Raw genomic sequence first — 17565 nt, 5'->3', positions numbered from 1 at the left:
CATTTTCGAACACACAAAAGTTGGGAGAATTCATCTCCAGCAGACCAACACTACAAGAAAAGCGAACATAAGTTTTTCAGAATGGACAGAAAGAACACCAGAAGGAAACTCAAATCTGCAGGAAGAAGTGAAGAGCATCAGAAAGGATAAATAGATGGGTAGACGTTAAAGACATTTTCAAAGTAATATGTCTACATCTATATCTATCTGTGTGTGTATAATATTTTAAATGACTATTGACTATTTAAAGGAAAAAAACAAAAACAAAAACACACCAATATATTGTCAGGTTTACAGCATATGTAGAGGTAAAATGTGAGATAACAAGAGCACAAAAGTCGGGAAGGAGAATAAATAGAATTATATTCTTCAGGTAAGGTTCTGATATATCTGTGAAGTTGTATAATAGTATATTTTAGCATATTATTTGAAGGTAGACTGTGATAACTTAAAGATGCAGAGCATAATCTCTAGAGCAGAGATCCCCAAAGTATGGTCCCCAGACAGACATCATCAGCATCTGAGAACTTAACAGACATGCCGATTTTTAGCTCTATAGCAGATCTACTGAATAAGAAGCTCTGGGGGTATGACCCAGAAATCAGTGTTTTAATAAGACCTCCAGCTATTTCTAATGCATGTAAAGTTTAGGAATCACTGCTCTATAACAGCCACTAGAATATACCATAAAGAAGTACACTTAAAAACAAGAGATAAAATGGAATGATTAAATAATTTAATTCATCTAAAAGGAGGCAGGAAAGTAAAGGCAGAAACAAAGAATAACTGGGATACGTAGAAAATAAATACCAACAGGGGAGAGTTAAACCCAACCATATTAATAATAACCTCAAAATAAATATACTAAACTCTCCAATAAAAAGGCAGAAATTGTCAGATGGATATCAAAGCAAGATCCAATAATATGCTGTTTACAGATATATAATTCAATTATGACACAAGTTAAAAGCACAACGGTAGAAAAACTATAACATACAAACACTAAGTATAAAAAAAGCAAGTATGGTTATATTAATATCAGACAAAGTACACCTCAGAATGTACTATCAATCCTAAATGTGTATGCAACCAAGAATAGAGTTCCAAAATGCATAAAACAAAAATTGACAAAAATGGACAAATTGATAATCATGGAAAGATTTTAACACTCTTGTCTCAGTAATTATAGGACAAAGAGACAAAAAAAAAATCAGCAGAGAGATATATTTGAATAGCACTGTCAACTAACTTGACCCAATCGACTTGATAAAATATTGCACCCAACAACTGCAGAATACACATTCCTTCCAAACTCACATGGAACATTCATCAAGATAGATTATATGCTGGGCAATGAAAGATGCCTTAATAAATGGCAAAAAATTGAAATCTAACAGAGTATATCTTCTGATCCAGTAGTAATAAATTAGAAATCAATAATACAGGCCAGCCCCATGGCTTAGCAGTTAAGCGCGTGCGCTCTGCTGCTGGCAGCCCGGGTTCGGATCCCGGGCATGCACCGAGGCACTGCTTCTCCAGCCATGCTGAGGCCACGTCCCACATATAGCAACTAGAAGGATGTGCAGCTATGACATACAACTATCTACTGGGGCTTTGGGGGGAAAAATAAATAAATAAAATTATAAAAAAAAAAAGAAATCAATAATAAAAATATATCTGGCACTACACATCTATTTAGGCAGCTAAAAGAAAAAATAGTGACATTACCAAATGCTGGTAGGGATACCAAGAAACTAGAACTCCCATACATTGCAATTGGGAATGTAAAATGGTATAGCTATTCTGGAAAATGGTTTTATCAGTTTCTTAAAAACTAAACATACGGTACTATATGACCCAGGAATTATACTCCTGTGCATTTATCCCAGAAAAGAAAGCTTATATCCACACAAAAATGGGTACACTAGTATTCATAGTAGGTTTACTTCTAATAGCAAAAAATTGGATCAATTCAAATGTCCTTCAATGGGTGAATGGTTAAACAAATTAAGGCACATCTACATCATGGAGTACTACTCATCAGTAAAAAAGAAACTTACTATTGATACACACAACCACTTGGATGGATCTCAAGAGAATTACCCTGAGTGGGAAAAAAGGTCAATCTCAAAAGGTTACATACTATATAAGTCCATTTATATAACATTTTTAAAGTGATAACCCTATAGAAATGGAGAACAGATTAGTGATTGCCAGACATTAGGTACGAGAGAGGCGAAGGGAATGGGTTTGACTATAAAGGGGTAGCAATAGGGGACTTTGTAGTGATAGGCCAGTTTTGCATCTTGGTTGTGGTGATATTTTCACTAATCTACACGTGTGATAAAATTGTATAGAACTATACAGACACATACACACATACATACACATGTGAGTGCATGTAAAACTGGTGAAATCCAAAAACTGTCTGTAGATTGTACCAATGTTAATTTTCTTGTTTTAACATTGTATTATAGTCACGTAAGATGTTACGATTCGGGGAAACTGGGTGAAGGATACACGGAACTTCTCTGTATTATTTTTATAACTTCCTGTGATTCTATAATTATTTCAAAAGAAAGAAAAGTTATCTGGAAAATTCACAAATATTTGAGAATTAAACAATACCCCCCCCACAGGGGCTGGCCTGGTGGCGTAGTGGTTAAGTTTGAGGGCTCTGCTTCGGCAGCCTGGCCGCCCGGGGTTCGCAGGTTTGGATCCCGGGAGCGGACCAACACACTGCTTGTCAGGCCATGCTGTGGTGGCGTCCAATATAAAGTAGAGGAAGATGGGCACGGATGTTAGCCCAGGGCCAATCTTCCTCTGCAAAAAGAGGAGGATTGGCAATGCATGTTAGCTCAGGGCTAATCTTCCTCACACACAAAAAACCAAAAAACAATGCCCTCCTAAATAATCCATGAATCAAAGAAAAATCACAAAGACTATTAGAAAATATTTTTACCTGAATAAGAAAAATACGAATACCAAATATTGTGGGATACTATGAAAGCAGTGCTTAGAGGAAAAATTTTAGCTTTAAATATTTATAAGAAAAAAGGTTTAAAATCAATAATCTTACCTTGCATCACAAGAAACTAGGAAAATCAGAACAAATTAAATCCAAAATAACTAGAAGAAAAGAAATAAGAAAAATGAGAAAACAGATGAAATATAAGATGAACAAACAATAGAGAAAATCAACAAAATCAAAATTTAGAACTTTGTAAAGATTAATAAAATTGATAAGCTCCTTAGCAGGATTATCAAGAAAAAAAACACAATTAACAAAAATTTTTAAAAGGAGTGAAAAAGGTGTATCAGCACACATTATATAGATATTAAAAGGATAAAACTTTATACTAACATATTGACAAATTTAAATGAAACAGACAAATTTCTTGAAAAACAGAAATTACCAAAACTGACAAAAGAAGAAATAAAAAATTTAAATAGCCTGATATCTACGAAAGAAAATGTATTCATAGTGGGCCAGCCCGGTGGTGCAAGCAGTTAAGTGCGCGTGCTCTGCTGCGGCAGCCGGCCTGGGGTTTGCCAGTTTGGATCCCAGGCGCGAGCCAACACACCACTTGTCAGGCCATGCTGTGGCAGGCATCCCATATAAAAAGGAGGAAGATGGGCATGGATGTTAGGCCAGGGCCAGTCTTCCTCAGCAAAAAGAGGAGGATTGGCAGATGTTAGCTCAGGGCCGATCTTCCTCACAAAAAAAAAAAGAAAGAAAAAAAATGTATTCATAGTGAAAATCTTGCCCCAGAAAAAAATTTCAGGTCCACATAGCTTCTCCTACTATTTAAGTAAGAAATAGTACCAATTCTACAAAAGGTCTTTTGGAAAAGAGAAGGATTATTTCCCAACTTATTTTATGAGGCCAGCAGTACTTTGATAATAAAATCTGACAAAGATTACAAGAAAAACTACAGATGTTACCCTTCACAATCACAGACAAAAATCCTTAACAAATATTAGCAAATCAAATCTAGGAATAAAAATAAGGATAATGTATTATGACCAAGATAGGCTTATCTCAGGAAAGCAAGGTTAGTTAAACACTCAAAAAATTGTAATTCATGATATTAACAGAATGAAAGAGAAAAACCATATGAATGATTGTCTCATCAAGTGCAAAAAAACCATTTGACAAATTCAACATCCTTTCTTGATCAACTCTCTCAGCAAAGTAGCCATAGAAGAAAACTTCCTCAACTGGATGAAGGAAATACATCTAACCAACACATAACATCATATATATTCATGAAACTCTGAATATTTTACTCCCATAATTGAGCATAAGGCAAGGATATCCTGAATGGAAACATTTATACCATTGAATTCAACCAGGAACAGCAGTCTTATTTAACATTTTTATAAGTGATTTGGAAGATCTTCAAGTGTGCAGATGTTATTGATTTCTTTCTGGTGGGGACAAGCCAAAATTACAACACTATTTCTAGTGTAGAGCATGTTTGCAAATTGCAGGTCAGAATTTACTGGTGGGTTGTGAAATCAATTTAGTAAGTCAAGACCAGAATATTTTTTTAATAAAATTGATTAAACTAGACTACAAAATATCAAAATCATACATCAAGGGGAAATATTGTTTTGTGAAATTTTGGTCTGGAATACATTGGACTGGCTTCTTCCTAAGTGACTTAACTTCTCCCTTAAGCGAGCAATGGTTACTCAGGAGTTCCAGAGAGAGGGTAGTGGTGGTTTATTGCTATAACACAATCAAGCTTTGCTGCCCTAAGCTTAAATGTACTTAAAGTGTGTGTGTGTGTGTGTGTGTGTGTGCATTGAGTCATGATGTAAAATATATTTCTTACTCTGAACTGTGATAAAAAATTTGAGGCTCCATAAACAGCAAAAGGTGATATATGAGCAAGAAAGGTGTGGGCACATGCAGAGGGGCTGCCGGCTCTCACTTCCTGCACAGGAAGGGCCTGGGAGTCTCTGTAAACATAATAGCACAGACTCTCCCCAACAGAAAGCATCAGACCACCAAGATGTTGGGCCCACTAGGAAAGAAAAGAAAAATCCTACCCTTTCCTTGTACAAAATTGTTCTCTCCACACTTAGAAGAGACAAAACAGGTGGGAGGGCTACAAAATGGCAGGATTACCCAGTTGCAGTTGCTCAGTGCTACATTGCACAAGTCTAGAGGGCGCTCTCACATGCAATGTGAATGGCTCTTCCTAGAGTTGAGCAGTCCACAACCTATACAACCCTGCCAGGTAGCCATAAGTATAGTGAATAAGAGCACAAGCTTTGGAGGCCAACAAACCTGGGTCTAGTTTCAGATCTAATCCTAGGCTATATATCCTGAGGCAGGTTATTTAACCTCTCTGAGCCTCAATTTCCCCAAGAGGACACATTATATATTCCTAGGACCTAGTTCAGTGCCTAACACATATTGGTTCTCAATAAATATGTAAGTTTTTACATACAGTCTAAAAAATAGCACACGGCAAGCACTATACATGTATCTACACTATACAGGTATCCACAAAAGATGATCAACTGAAATACTAAGATTCTTCAGGATGGAAAGACGCATGCTGGGAAAGAATTATTTTGTTTAAATTAATAAAAAATAATCATAGGCTATTGAAAGAAGAAAAACAGAAAAAAATAACACCTGGATACAGTAGGGGCCGGCCCAGTGGTGCAGCGGCTAAGTGTGCCTGCTCCGCTTTGGCAGCCCGAGGGTGTGCGGTTTCTGCCAGGGCGCACTGGGACCCCGGCTCGTCAAGCCATGCTGTGGTGGCCTCCCATAAAGTAGAGGAAGATGGGCACGGATGTTAGCCCAGGGCCAGTCTTCCTCAGCAAAAAAAGGAAGACTGGGGTCGGATGTTAGCTCAGGGCTGATCTTCCTCACAAACAAAACAAAACAAAAACAGTAGAACTTTGGTAGGGTGGCGATAATTCTTAAAGCCTGAGAGTACCTTTGGGACAAATAAAAAGTAGGAAATGAATATGTTTTGTTATTTCCAATCGTAGGCCAGGGAAGGGCAAAAAGTATTGATATCTTCAAAGAATTCTAAGAATGATATTGTCATGAGCCGTGAAAGGCGGAAGCTGAAAAGTTTGGGTTCATTCCTGGCATGGGGGGGGTGACAGCTGAGGGGACATGTGTTCCTTCCTCCCCCAGTGCTTATTTCCTGGTGGAATGGTGGTTTTGACGCAGTCATGACAACTCTTCACCCTTACTGAAGTCGCACAGTGGAGCAGGTCACACTGGATTGAAAGCACAAACCCAGGTCAGACTCCAGACCCCTCCTTCGCGCGTGGTTCCGCTGCCCACCTCCCGGCAGGAAGCTGCGGTGCAATCGCTCCCCCCAGAGACACGGCTGATACCAAAAGCCAGCAAAAGCACGTTTCGGGAGAGAGGGATCGCTGAGCCCCCAAGCGAAGGCACGCCAGTTAGCAGTTAGAAAAGGAGGCATTTCTCACACTTGCTAATGAGTTTGACGCTTGTGAAACATAAACAGGAAGTGGGAGCTCTCCAAAGCGACCTGAAGGAAATCCACTCCCAGTTTGGTCAACGTGTGAATCCCAGTTCTCTAGATTGTCAAGGACACTGCCAATTAAGACTGACCGCCTCCCCCCCACCCCCAAACTGCATCCGAGGCTAATCTTCACCCAGTCCCAGCGGTGACCCCATTTTTTTCAATTCTTCCCACAGCCAGGTCACTCAGCAGCGGGGTGACTGACCCGAGGCGCGGTGGGAAAGGCTTACAGTCATCTCTCAACTCCCCGAACTTGCAGGGCAGGGCAGCGCAGAGGTCAGTGAAATCCCCAGCCAGGCCTTATTTTAGTCATGAATTTCCACTGGCTCCCTCCTCTGACTGCATCAGCGCTGCTCACACCGCAGGCTTGGAGGTTCAGCTGTTTTCCCTGCTCCAGGCTGAGTTAGAAGGTCACAGAGACCGGACTTTTCCGGGGGAGGTAGGTGGGGGCCTCCGGCGGCCTAAGTGAGATTGCAGAGATCTGGAGCCATTTGGAAGCGGCCTTTCTGCCCCAGGCTCGGGGCAGTGGGTTAGCTTCTCCCCTCTCCTTCTCTACTCAGGCATCTTGGTTCGTATTAAATAAAATTAAGAAATAAAAACATCTTTTTTCTCTGTCAGCCAGTGGCACACATATAATTTTCCCAGGGCTGCCTTCCCCTCGTTGCCCAATTTATCCTCTTCCCAGAGGTTCCCGTAAACTCAAGGGCAGAATCTAGGTTTGATTCCCCACAGTGTCTCTAGCAACGGGCACACGCCTGGCACAGAGCAGGGGGCTCAACAAACGTGTGTCGACTTAATGAACGCTCAGATTTCACGGTGATGGGCAGACAGTTTTTCTCGTCTTTCTCTTCCCTCCTGCTCTGGGTGCAGACCACAGTCAGCGCCGCCGAAGTTCCTGGCAGGCAGGGAGATGGCCGACCCCGGCGGGCACACGGCGTCCCAGCGGTCTCGGTCCCCCAGCCAGAGCGGAGGGGCTCGCAGTCGGCGGCCCGAGCCCCGGCCACGTGAAGCGTCACGCCCCGCGCTGCTGTAGGGCAGGCACTGCCGCCGCGGTTGTGTAACGTCGCAGCCGGAGGGGAGGCGACCCGGACGCCTCTGCTCCGGAGAGGGCAGAGAGGGAGGGAACGCAGGGCACCGCGCCCGGTATCTTTCTGTGCTTGGCTAGCCGAAGGAAGGAGGGGGCACTGGGGCACCCAGGGGGGTGCGCAAGTGGGTGCCTGCCGGCCCGCACGCTGTGCCCCGGAGCGGAGCACCGGGGCAGCCAGGGGCCTGCGGCGCACACCCTCGGCGGTCAGGTGCGCGCAGCGTGCTCGGCGGCGGCCTCGGCTGCCCCTGCGCTTGGCAGCCAGCCCGCTTCCCATGGGGTGACATCCGCCCCGCCCTCGGCCCCTCCCCACGGCGGGCAATTCCTGGACGCCGGCGGAGGGCTGGGGGCAGGGAAGCCGGGACGGAAAGAAACCCCAGCCTCTGGGGAAGGCAGGGGGCTGGGCGACTCCCTCCGCTGCGCGCAGGTTCCTGCGAGCGGGCCGGGCGGGGGAGGAGGAAGAGGGTTGGGCTGGAGCGAGCGAGGGGATATTCCTCTCCCGGCTTGAGTCAGACGCGGGCGGATCCGTCCTCCCCCGTTCCCTCCCAGGAGACGGGAACTTACTTCATTTCCCTGGGGCAGGTTCGCCCACGTTACCAACTGCCCCCCGGCCCCCCCGCCGGACCCCTCGGCTCCCCGGCCCCTTCTAAGCTTCCACGCCCCCCACCCGGCTGGGCAGGACCCAGGCCACGATGCCACCCCCTCTTCGGGGAAAGGCAGCCGCAGCCGCAGACACCTGGGGGCCCAGGCTGGGGGTGGGTGCTCCCTCGCAGCCGCGGGAGCGTTGTCCAACACGTGAGACTCATGTGATGAAGCCGGGGGAGGGCGGGCAGGTCGCTCCTTCCCTCCCCGGCAGCGGCCAGACGTGCCTGGAGTCACAGGGTAGAACACGTAGCTCCAACCCACCCACACGCTCCCATTTAACCCAGCCCGCAGCCTCTCCATTACTCCTCAGCTCGCTCCCCCACCCCCCCACTCCGCCCCCCCGCGCTCTCTCCCGCCTCCCCGCCCGCCCCACTTCTCATTCACTTGGCTCGCACGGCTCAGACGGCGCAGGGAGCACACACCGCCAGTCTGTGCGCAGAGCCAGAGCCAGAGGCCGCGGGGACACCATGCACGCCCCCAACTGAAGCAGCACCTCAAAGCCGCAGCTCCCAGCAGCCTAGCGGATTTCAGGGAGCTCAGACTCAGAAGAACTCCTGTGGAGAGACCCCCCCAAACCCTCTTCCAGTACAGTCCTCACCCCGACGTTCCGCTACTGCAGACAGGAGCGCACAGTGCCCCGGCTCGCCGCGCCATGGAGCGGATCACCAGCGCGCAACCGCCCCCCGCCTGCCTGCCCAAAGCGCCAGGACTGGAGCCCGGAGACCTACCAGGGTAAGTTGGCACCCTCTGGCCCCTTCAAGCCTCAACTCCAGCCCTGCGTTCTGCGCCGCTCTTAACTCGGAGCAGCTCTGGGCGCATCCGGGGGCTTTTGCCCACCAGGGCTCTTGCAGCCGGTGCGCACGCGAAGTCACGACCCTTCCTGATCCCTCTCTCTGCAGGATGGATTTTGCCCACATGTACCAAGTGTACAAGTCGAGGCGGGGAATGAAGCGGAGCGAGGACAGCAAGGTGAGAGCACTGCGCCTCTGGGGACCCCAACCCCTTGCACGCGCTGAGTCTCCAAGAAAAGTTTTCTCACTGTGAGGTTGGCGGGGGTATGCAAGGGCTGGGCTCAGCGCCTCTACTGAGTGGCATGGAGAAGAAAGGGCAGAAGGTGATTCTGGGTGTGACTCTGCTCCGCTGCGCCAACTCCTATCACGCCGGGGGCAGGGGAGAAAGGGGGTTCCTACCCCCTTCCTCAGGCGCCCACCGCCTCCTCGTGCGCCTTGCAGGAGACCTACAAACTGCCGCACCGGCTCATCGAGAAAAAGAGACGTGACCGGATTAACGAGTGCATCGCCCAGCTGAAGGATCTCCTCCCCGAACATCTCAAACTTACAGTAAGTGAGAAGCTGGCTCCCCTCCAAGCCAGCTCCTCTGCCCAGAGGGCGGGCAGGGGTCACTCGCCGCCTGCAGGCCCCGCAGGGAACTGCAGACCAGATGGCCGGATCCGAGCTGGCGGGTGGCTGTTTTGGGGTACCCTTCCCCAGTCCTGGGATTTTCTGGCAGCCTCATACAAATGACGTGAGAACTTCTTGGACTTCTCCAAGTTGGCTCCAACACCAACTGGCCTTCCTTTTCAAGAGTTTAAGACTTGCCCTTCTGGTGATTTTCAGGGTTCTCTAGTTTAACAGACTTGAGCAGACCAAGCAATTCGCAGATTTCATTTACGCCCCTCTTTTCGCTCGCCCTCCCCCTTTTTAAATAAGCGGACTTATTTTGGTATGTAATTTTTACGTCCTGTCCTGTCTTGGCAGTAGCCAACAGCTTACTACTTTGGCAGCCTTTGGTTGGGGAAAGGAGAAAAAAACAGTATTTGAGGAGGAAGAAAAAAGCCTAGATGAGCTGGAAGTTATGAACGGGTGTCAGGAAAGAAGCTAGGGAAAGCCTCCTGGCTGCCAGACACAGCAGAGGTCCTTGCTTGGGTTGACAGCACTGCAGAGAAATGTTATCTCCGGATCCCCGAGTTAAGGTCCGCAGCGGCTGCTGAGGTAGCTGCAGCTTCCAAAGGGCCTCCGAAGATAGGTGACACTCGTTTTTCGTTCTTTAATCAGAAACATATATATAATATATACTGTTTAAAAACATAATCTATAAACTTTAAATTTAGCCAACCAGGAAAGGCTATTTCTTCCCCCCCCCCCCCAGACATTTCTCTTTCTCGTTGCTAATAAATGTCCCAGAGGTGGGACTTCCCTGAGCTCACTGCTGACCGAGGCTCTTTTTATTCCAGACTTTGGGTCACTTGGAAAAAGCGGTGGTTCTTGAACTTACCTTGAAGCATGTGAAAGCACTGACAAACCTAATTGATCAGCAGCAGCAGAAAATCATTGCCCTGCAGAGCGGTTTACAAGCTGGTGAGTGCCCAAGCCTGGCTATCATCTCTTAAGAGTTCTAGCACAAATAGAGAGCCTGGGGGCTCAGCCTCTGGTATAAGAAACATTCCTGCAACAAACTGCTTATGCACATTTGTTGGGGGAGATGCTGTTTTATCTTTCCTAAAAGGTCAGACTTTTCATTTGGAATGCTGCTGTGTGCCACCTGGCATGAATATGTATTAGTCAAATGATAAAATATTTCTGTGGCATTTTGGCTTAAGAGTTTCTGAGTTCTGGGAGATTTTCCCCCTCCCTTTGAAAATGCCGAGACACCTATAATTGGCATTGTGGATGATTTATAGTTCGTCTTCTTAGCCCTCTTTCATTGGAGAATAAGTCATGGGCATGCCCCAGTGTTTTCCTGTTTCTCTACTTCCTTATTGCTCGGTGTGTGGTATGATCCTGGCAGGATGACAGCAGGAGTTTTTCCTGCATTTCATGTGGTTCCCTGAATAGCCACTAGGTATCTTGGCGAATTGCACAATCTAACGAAACCACTGAAGTTTTGTCATTCGTTTCTACCGACTTCCAGAGAATCATAGTCACCTTCTAACCTTCTCGTCTCACCCCTTCCAAATAATACTGTACAGACTGGGGAGAAATTCTTCCACGCATTCCCTCATTCCATTCTTCTCTACTCTGCTTTCCAAGGCTAGTGTGATGAGAATCACAAAAACCTAGCAAGCACAACTGCCAGTTTCCTCCTTGAAAATAGAAAGATGATCATACCTCATTTCCTGGGGGTCGCGGATAGAATACAGGGAAAAGGCTTAGAAATAGCCTTTAAATTTAAAGATTATAGTATGACTGCAACTTGTATAAGTCATTGAAAATAAGCTTACTTTAGGTGATATTGTTCATTCTTTATCTCATTTTATGACTATCTGGTCTCTGTCCATTTTGCTACAGTGAGATCGACATTCTATGAATGACTCTTTGTGGTTTATAAACATATGAGGATGTTCATTGCTGTGTCATTTATAATGAAAACTCAGGAACAACCAATAAATTCAACAAGAGGAGAAATAGTCCGTCTCAATTATGGTCTATTTCTATGATGGGATATTATGCAGCCATTACAATCATATTTCATCTCTGGGTGGTAGGCTCATGGATGATTTTTATTTTATTCTTTATACTTTTCAGTGTAATCCAGATTTTCTCTGATCATGTTACTTTTGGAGTTAGGAACATAAATCAGCAAATACTGTTAACAAAAAGGCAAGCTCCTGATCTTCGGAGTACAGGTATCCAGGTGAACCACAGGGCCTTCTGAAATGTCTTCCTTTGGGTCTGTGTTGATCCAGGTGACCTGTCGGGGAGAAATGTGGAAGCAGGCCAAGAGATGTTCTGCTCAGGTTTCCAGACGTGTGCCCGGGAGGTGCTTCAGTACCTGGCCAAGCATGAGAACACGCGGGACCTGAAGTCTTCACAGCTCGTCACTCACCTCCACCGAGTGGTCTCAGAGCTGCTGCAGGGTGGCACCTCCAGGAAGCCGTCAGACCCAGCGCCCAAAGTCATGGACTTCAAGGAGAAACCGAGCTCCCTGGCCAAAGGCTCCGAAGGCCCTGGGAAAAACTGTGTGCCCGTCATCCAGCGGACTTTTGCTCACTCAAGTGGGGAGCAGAGTGGCAGTGACACGGACACAGACAGCGGCTATGGAGGAGAATCAGAGAAGGGTGACTTGCGCGGCGAGCAACCGTACTTCAAGAGTGATCATGGACACAGGTTCACCATGGGAGAAAGGATCGGTGCTATTAAGCAAGAATCTGAAGAACCCCCTACAAAAAAGAGCAGGATGCAGCTCTCAGATGATGAAGGCCATTTCACTAGCAGTGACCTGATCAGCAACCCGTTCCTGGGCCCACACCCACACCAGCCTCCCTTTTGCCTGCCCTTCTATCTGATCCCACCGTCAGCAACAGCCTACCTGCCCATGCTGGAGAAGTGCTGGTATCCCACCTCCGTCCCAGTGTTGTACCCCGGCCTCAACGCCTCCGCTGCAGCCCTCACCAGCTTCATGAACCCAGACAAGATCTCGGCCCCCTTGCTCATGCCCCAGAGACTCCCTTCTCCCTTGCCAACCCATCCTGCCATCGACTCTTCTGCCCTGCTCCAGGCTCTGAAGCAGATCCCCCCTTTAAACTTAGAAACCAAAGACTAAACTCTTAGGGGATCCTGCTGCTTTGCTTTCCTTCCTCCCTACTTCCAAAAAACAATTGTGTTTGTGAGTGCAGCGAGATTGTTCCGGTGTGTATGCCGCGATCATCTGAGGCGTGGAGAGAAGATTTGGGGGGTGTGAGTGTGTGTGTGTGAGTGTGTGTGAGTGTATGTGCCTCGTGTGTTGGTATAGGACACTGAAGCTCCTTTTGGCGTAGGGAAGACATGAAGGATTGCCTGACATCAGGAGATTTAGGGGGGATCGTAGCAGACCTCTGGGCTTTTCCCCACCCAGAGAATAGCCCCCTCTGATACAAAATCAGCTGGATTTTCAAAAGCTTCAAAGTCTTGGTCTGTGAGTCAGTCTTCACCTTGGGAGCCGGGTCTGTGGCTTTGAGAAAAAGGTACTTTCAAAAGAGGGCTTTCCAGAGTACAGTTCCCAGCCAGCCCTTATGACCCCACCCTTCTCCCTTTTCTTGTCGCCATGACTCACCATATGGGGAGAGGGCAGCCAGACTGAGCTCTCTGCAAAGTGGTGAGGTAGCAGACACTGGCATAGCACGGTAGTGGTTTGGGGAGATTTCCGCAGGTCTGCTCCCCACCCCTGCCTCGGATGAATAAAGAGAATGTAGTTCCCTACTCAGGCTTTCATAGTGATTAGCTTACTGAGGAACTGAAAAGGGTACAGGCCAAGCTGCCAGGGGATGAGGGAGGAGTGCCTGGGGTCTCTGGCACCTGTTTCTGAGTCTCATCTAGAAACATTCTTGCTGTCCAGGGAACCAAACCACAGTCTGAGAGATCCAGGCGCCTAGGTTCCCAACACCCCAAAGTGCTTAAAGCCAGGTAACAAATTGCTGCCTTCAACAAGCAGAGCTCGACTCCGTATTCAGTTCTATCTTAAAACTCCTTTTAACCAAGCTTAGCTTCTTAAAGGCCTAACCAGCCCTTGGCACAGCAAGATCCTTTCTGCAGGCTGATTCCCCTCGTCCGACAGCACATGGAGTGTCCTTATTGCTGAAAAGGATTCTGTCTCCTTCAAAGAAGTTTTATTTTTGGTCCAGAGTACTTGTTTTCTGACTTGTCCAGCTAGCCCTGCACCAGCTTTTCAAAATGCACTATGCTTGATCGCCGATCGTGTTTTAACTTTTTCTTTTCCTGTTTTTATTTTGGTATAAAGTTGTTGCCTTTATTTGTAAAACTGTTATATATTATATAAATATATTAAAAAGGAAAATGTTTCAGATGTTTATTTGTATAATTACTTGATCTACAAAGTGAGAAAAATGAATGTATTCCTGTTTTTGAAGAGAAGAAGAATTTTTTTTCTCTAGGGAAAGGTACAGTGTTTATATTTTGGAGCCTTCCTGAAGGTGTGAAATTGTAAATATTTTTATCTATGAGTCAATGTTAAGTAGTTGTTTTAAAAGACTTAATAAAATAATCCTTTTCCTGTGGAAGAGAAAGATGGGTCTCCTGCATTTTTAAAAATAACTCCATTGTGTGATGTGGCTGTCTCCTTCTGCCCTCCTCTTTTGGCTGAAGGCAACAACTAGTTAATCTTGGTGTCATTTCATTCAGCTTTTCATGTGCCTTGTATTCAGATAGAGTAAGCTTAGTCAATTTAGTAGGTAAATATTTGTTTCATTTTTTTTTTAACTAACCGTCGCCAGAGGTTTACAGTCATCCTACGCCTCCTTCCAGAGTTGAGCAAAAAGTACATTTTTTCCCCCACTCTGCTTTTGTCGTGGTCCTTAGAACTTGACAGAAAATCAAAGTATGAAATCGTGGGCCTTTGTGTCTGGGGAGCTTACCGGAGGGGTAGGCACATTGAGAAAAGACTTAATGGATTATTATGCGATAATAATTGATGCTGGGGAGAACACCTCTTTGCCAAGGCAGTCTAACATTTTCGAGTCTAGCAAGGTCTAATGGATTTGCCATATCCTGTCTTATTGCTGCTGAAGGCAACATTCCATAATTATTTTCTACATCCTTCCTGGACTTCCTCTCACTGGGTGTGTTTGTGCGTGAATGAATATTGGTGTTCCTTAGTCAAGAGCTCTTAGGAAAAAAAAAATTTCGTGGGAAATGACCCAGTGGAGTATTTTTGCCTTTCCCCTTCTCCCTCTCAGAGGTGTCCTAATGTTTCCTGATCACCAGTGCCTGGCTTGTCATGCTCCAGGTCCCAAAGCATCCCAGTCTTCCAGAACCCTCTGGTTGTCTGGAGCCCATGCAGGGAACCAGCCCCCAGGGAGTTCTCAGCCAGGCGAAAGCACCACCTGCCCCTCATGACTGTTCACTGCAAATGTCACCTTCCCTGTCTCTTGATGAGCCCGCAGGCGAGAGTGAGTGAGCATTGCCTGGCTTGTGTGAGATGCAGAATGCACGGTCTAAAAGGCACAATTGTCCCCAGGCAGCATAGAGTTGGGGAAGGGGCCCTGAACCAGGAATCAGGAGGCCTGTCATCAACGAACTGGTGGTCTATCATCTCCCGCTCCGCGCCTGTTTTCGACCACTTAAAATAAGATTCTGAGCCCTTCTCACGTGTCCTATAGCACCAGATGGCGAATTCTGTCAGTCCCTCTTCCTCCCAGCTTCTCAGGGCCAGGTCTCCTGCCTGATAAGACTCTGCATTCCTCCATGAATTGCTAGGGCTTTCTGGCTAGACTTTTCTGGTAAAAACCTAAACAAGTCAAGTTGAGCGTAGAGATGAGCTGGGGGTTGAAATCAAGACGGAACTCTCTTTCCATGCCCCTCTCTCTCCTGGGCCATGACTCAGGGAGTAGCTGTGGGGACAAAAGGAAGTGGTTGGAGCAACCTGAACTAAAAAAAGTTTTGAGGGTTCAACACATAGTCAACCCAGAATCCCCCTCCAGGAGTCCGCCCCTCCCAAGCACCCCTAAAAGTGGCAGCTGTCCCTCTGCCTCCTTTTCTGCTTCTGGCTTGCCCGTGACCTTCCTGCTAGCCCGGCTGCAGCAGGTTCCAAGAGGCTCAGAGGGAGACGCGGAGGAGGGGCTTGCACCCTAGTCCTGCGCCGGTTCCGCACAAAGAGGACCTCTGTTTAACAGGGGGTGTGTGTGCGCGCGCGGGGGTGAAGCCCTGGCTTCGGGGACAAGGAGAGGTGGCAGGAGGCAGGGGAGCGGAGGCTGGGCATCTGGCCGCCTTCAGACAGGGCGTGATCCTCCGGGCCTGCCGGGATGGTCTCACCCAGCGCTGACCTGCCTCGCCTGTTGACACAACGTCACGTTTCCGACTGCAACCCTTTCATGTGCGGCCCGCGGCTAAATGCGGCTGCCGGTTCCTGGAAGCAGACGTGCCTGGCACCGCGTCAGCAGAAACTTGATCCCCGGGGAAGCTTGGCAAGGCCACGGGCTCGCTCGGCCCCCAGAATAGGACCTGGCAGCGGGCGCCGGGCAGCCCCCCCTCGCGCCCAGCAGGAGGGAATCCGAGCGCTCTCCCGCAGGGGTGGGAGGGAGGGCTGGGTGGGGTAGGGAGCTGGATTTAGGCAGGGCATTGGGGCAGGAGCCTAATTAACGAGAAGCTAGAAGCTTCCCACGGGTCATCGCTCGTTAATGAAGCCTAACGATCTAAAAGAACCATTATGGGTACTGTTATAATTCACGTTTTGTAGATAAATAAAAGCAGGCTCAGAGAGGGGAGGTAACTTGTCTAAGGCCATACAGCTTCAGAGTCACTAAACCATTAGTGGGATGGTGAATATGTTTGATTGTGACTCTCCTTAATCGGATCCAAGGTGAAGGCTTTCAGAGTCTCGTTGTTAATAATAGTAACAACACAAATACTACTACTGCTAACAGCAAACACGTTTGTAGCACTTACTGTTTGCCAGAGTCTTCAAAGCACTCCACATACAATAACTTAATTTTCACAGCAACTCCATGATGTAGGTATAATTATTATTCCTCTTATATGGTTAACAAAATGCAGGCACAGAGAGAGGTTAAGTAACTTTCATAAAGTCACACGGCTCCACTGGTGAGTTGGAATTTAAGCCTAGGCAACTTGGCTCCAGAGTCGACGTGCTTAACTACAAAACCACACTGCCCTTCTCATTAAATAATAGTACATATAATAATAATAAGAACAGTAAAAGTAGTAATAGTTGCAATAATTAGTAATTGGTAATAAGTACTACCGTATTTTGAGTACTTTCCCTCTGCCAGGCACTATGTTAACCACTTTGTGTGAGTTATCTGTACTTCCTATAGCAACTATGAAGGGTAAATATTACTATGCCCATTTTACAGATGAGAAAACTGGAGCTCAGAGAGGGGAAATGCCTCATCTGAGGTGACACAGCATATCAAAGACAGAGCCCTGCCCTTTCTCTGGTGTGGAACTGCTTCTAAACTGAGCTGCCGTGATGTTGGATTGGGACATGCATTATCTCATTTAATCCTCAGAATAGCCCTGAGGAGTAGTTACTGCAATCCTTGGTGCTCGGATGAGATAACTGAAGCTCAGCGTAAAGGTACAGTCCTGTGGCACTTTTCGATGAGGCTACGTTCTGAGAAATGCGTCGTTAGGCGATTTCGTCATTGTGTGAACATCGTAAAGTATACTTACACAAACCTGAATGGTCAGCTAGGCTGTATGGCACTACCTTATGGGACCACTGTCGTATGTGCGGTCTGTCATTGACAGAAACATCGTTATGCGGCGCATGACTGTTTTTGCCCAACTCTTTATTTGCTTCCTTACAAGTGCCCCGAATGCCATCCCACAGTCCAAATGGGCCCATTGTCTAGTTAAA

The 17565-nt window shown here is 46.9% G+C and overlaps 1 protein-coding gene across 1 annotated transcript; it reads left to right on the top strand.

Moving 5' to 3' along the window:
- The first annotated feature begins 8157 nt into the window (after positions 1–8157).
- On the top strand, positions 8158–14034 carry BHLHE40 (basic helix-loop-helix family member e40). Its single transcript, XM_058563424.1, has 5 exons — positions 8158–8985; positions 9153–9222; positions 9486–9593; positions 10487–10610; positions 11939–14034. The coding sequence occupies exons 1-5, from the start codon at positions 8906–8908 to the stop codon at positions 12793–12795; spliced, it is 1239 nt and encodes a 412-aa protein (XP_058419407.1). The 5' UTR covers positions 8158–8905; the 3' UTR covers positions 12796–14034.
- Positions 14035–17565: the final 3531 nt, after the last annotated feature.

This window comes from Diceros bicornis, chromosome 2 (assembly GCF_020826845.1).
Source record: "Diceros bicornis minor isolate mBicDic1 chromosome 2, mDicBic1.mat.cur, whole genome shotgun sequence".
Taxonomy (NCBI): domain Eukaryota; kingdom Metazoa; phylum Chordata; class Mammalia; order Perissodactyla; family Rhinocerotidae; genus Diceros; species Diceros bicornis.
The sequence above is the reverse complement of the archived record's forward strand: the minus strand, read 5'-3'. Positions and strand labels throughout refer to the sequence as shown.

Bases quoted from the DNA above. Each gene is read 5' to 3' on its own strand.
- BHLHE40 (XM_058563424.1), top strand. From the start codon at position 8,906: ATGGAGCGGATCACCAGCGCGCAACCGCCCCCCGCCTGCCTGCCCAAA. The intron at 9,223-9,485 runs GTGAGAGCACTG...TGCGCCTTGCAG, and splicing joins AGCGGAGCGAGGACAGCAAG to GAGACCTACAAACTGCCGCA. The intron at 9,594-10,486 runs GTAAGTGAGAAG...TTTTTATTCCAG, and splicing joins CCGAACATCTCAAACTTACA to ACTTTGGGTCACTTGGAAAA.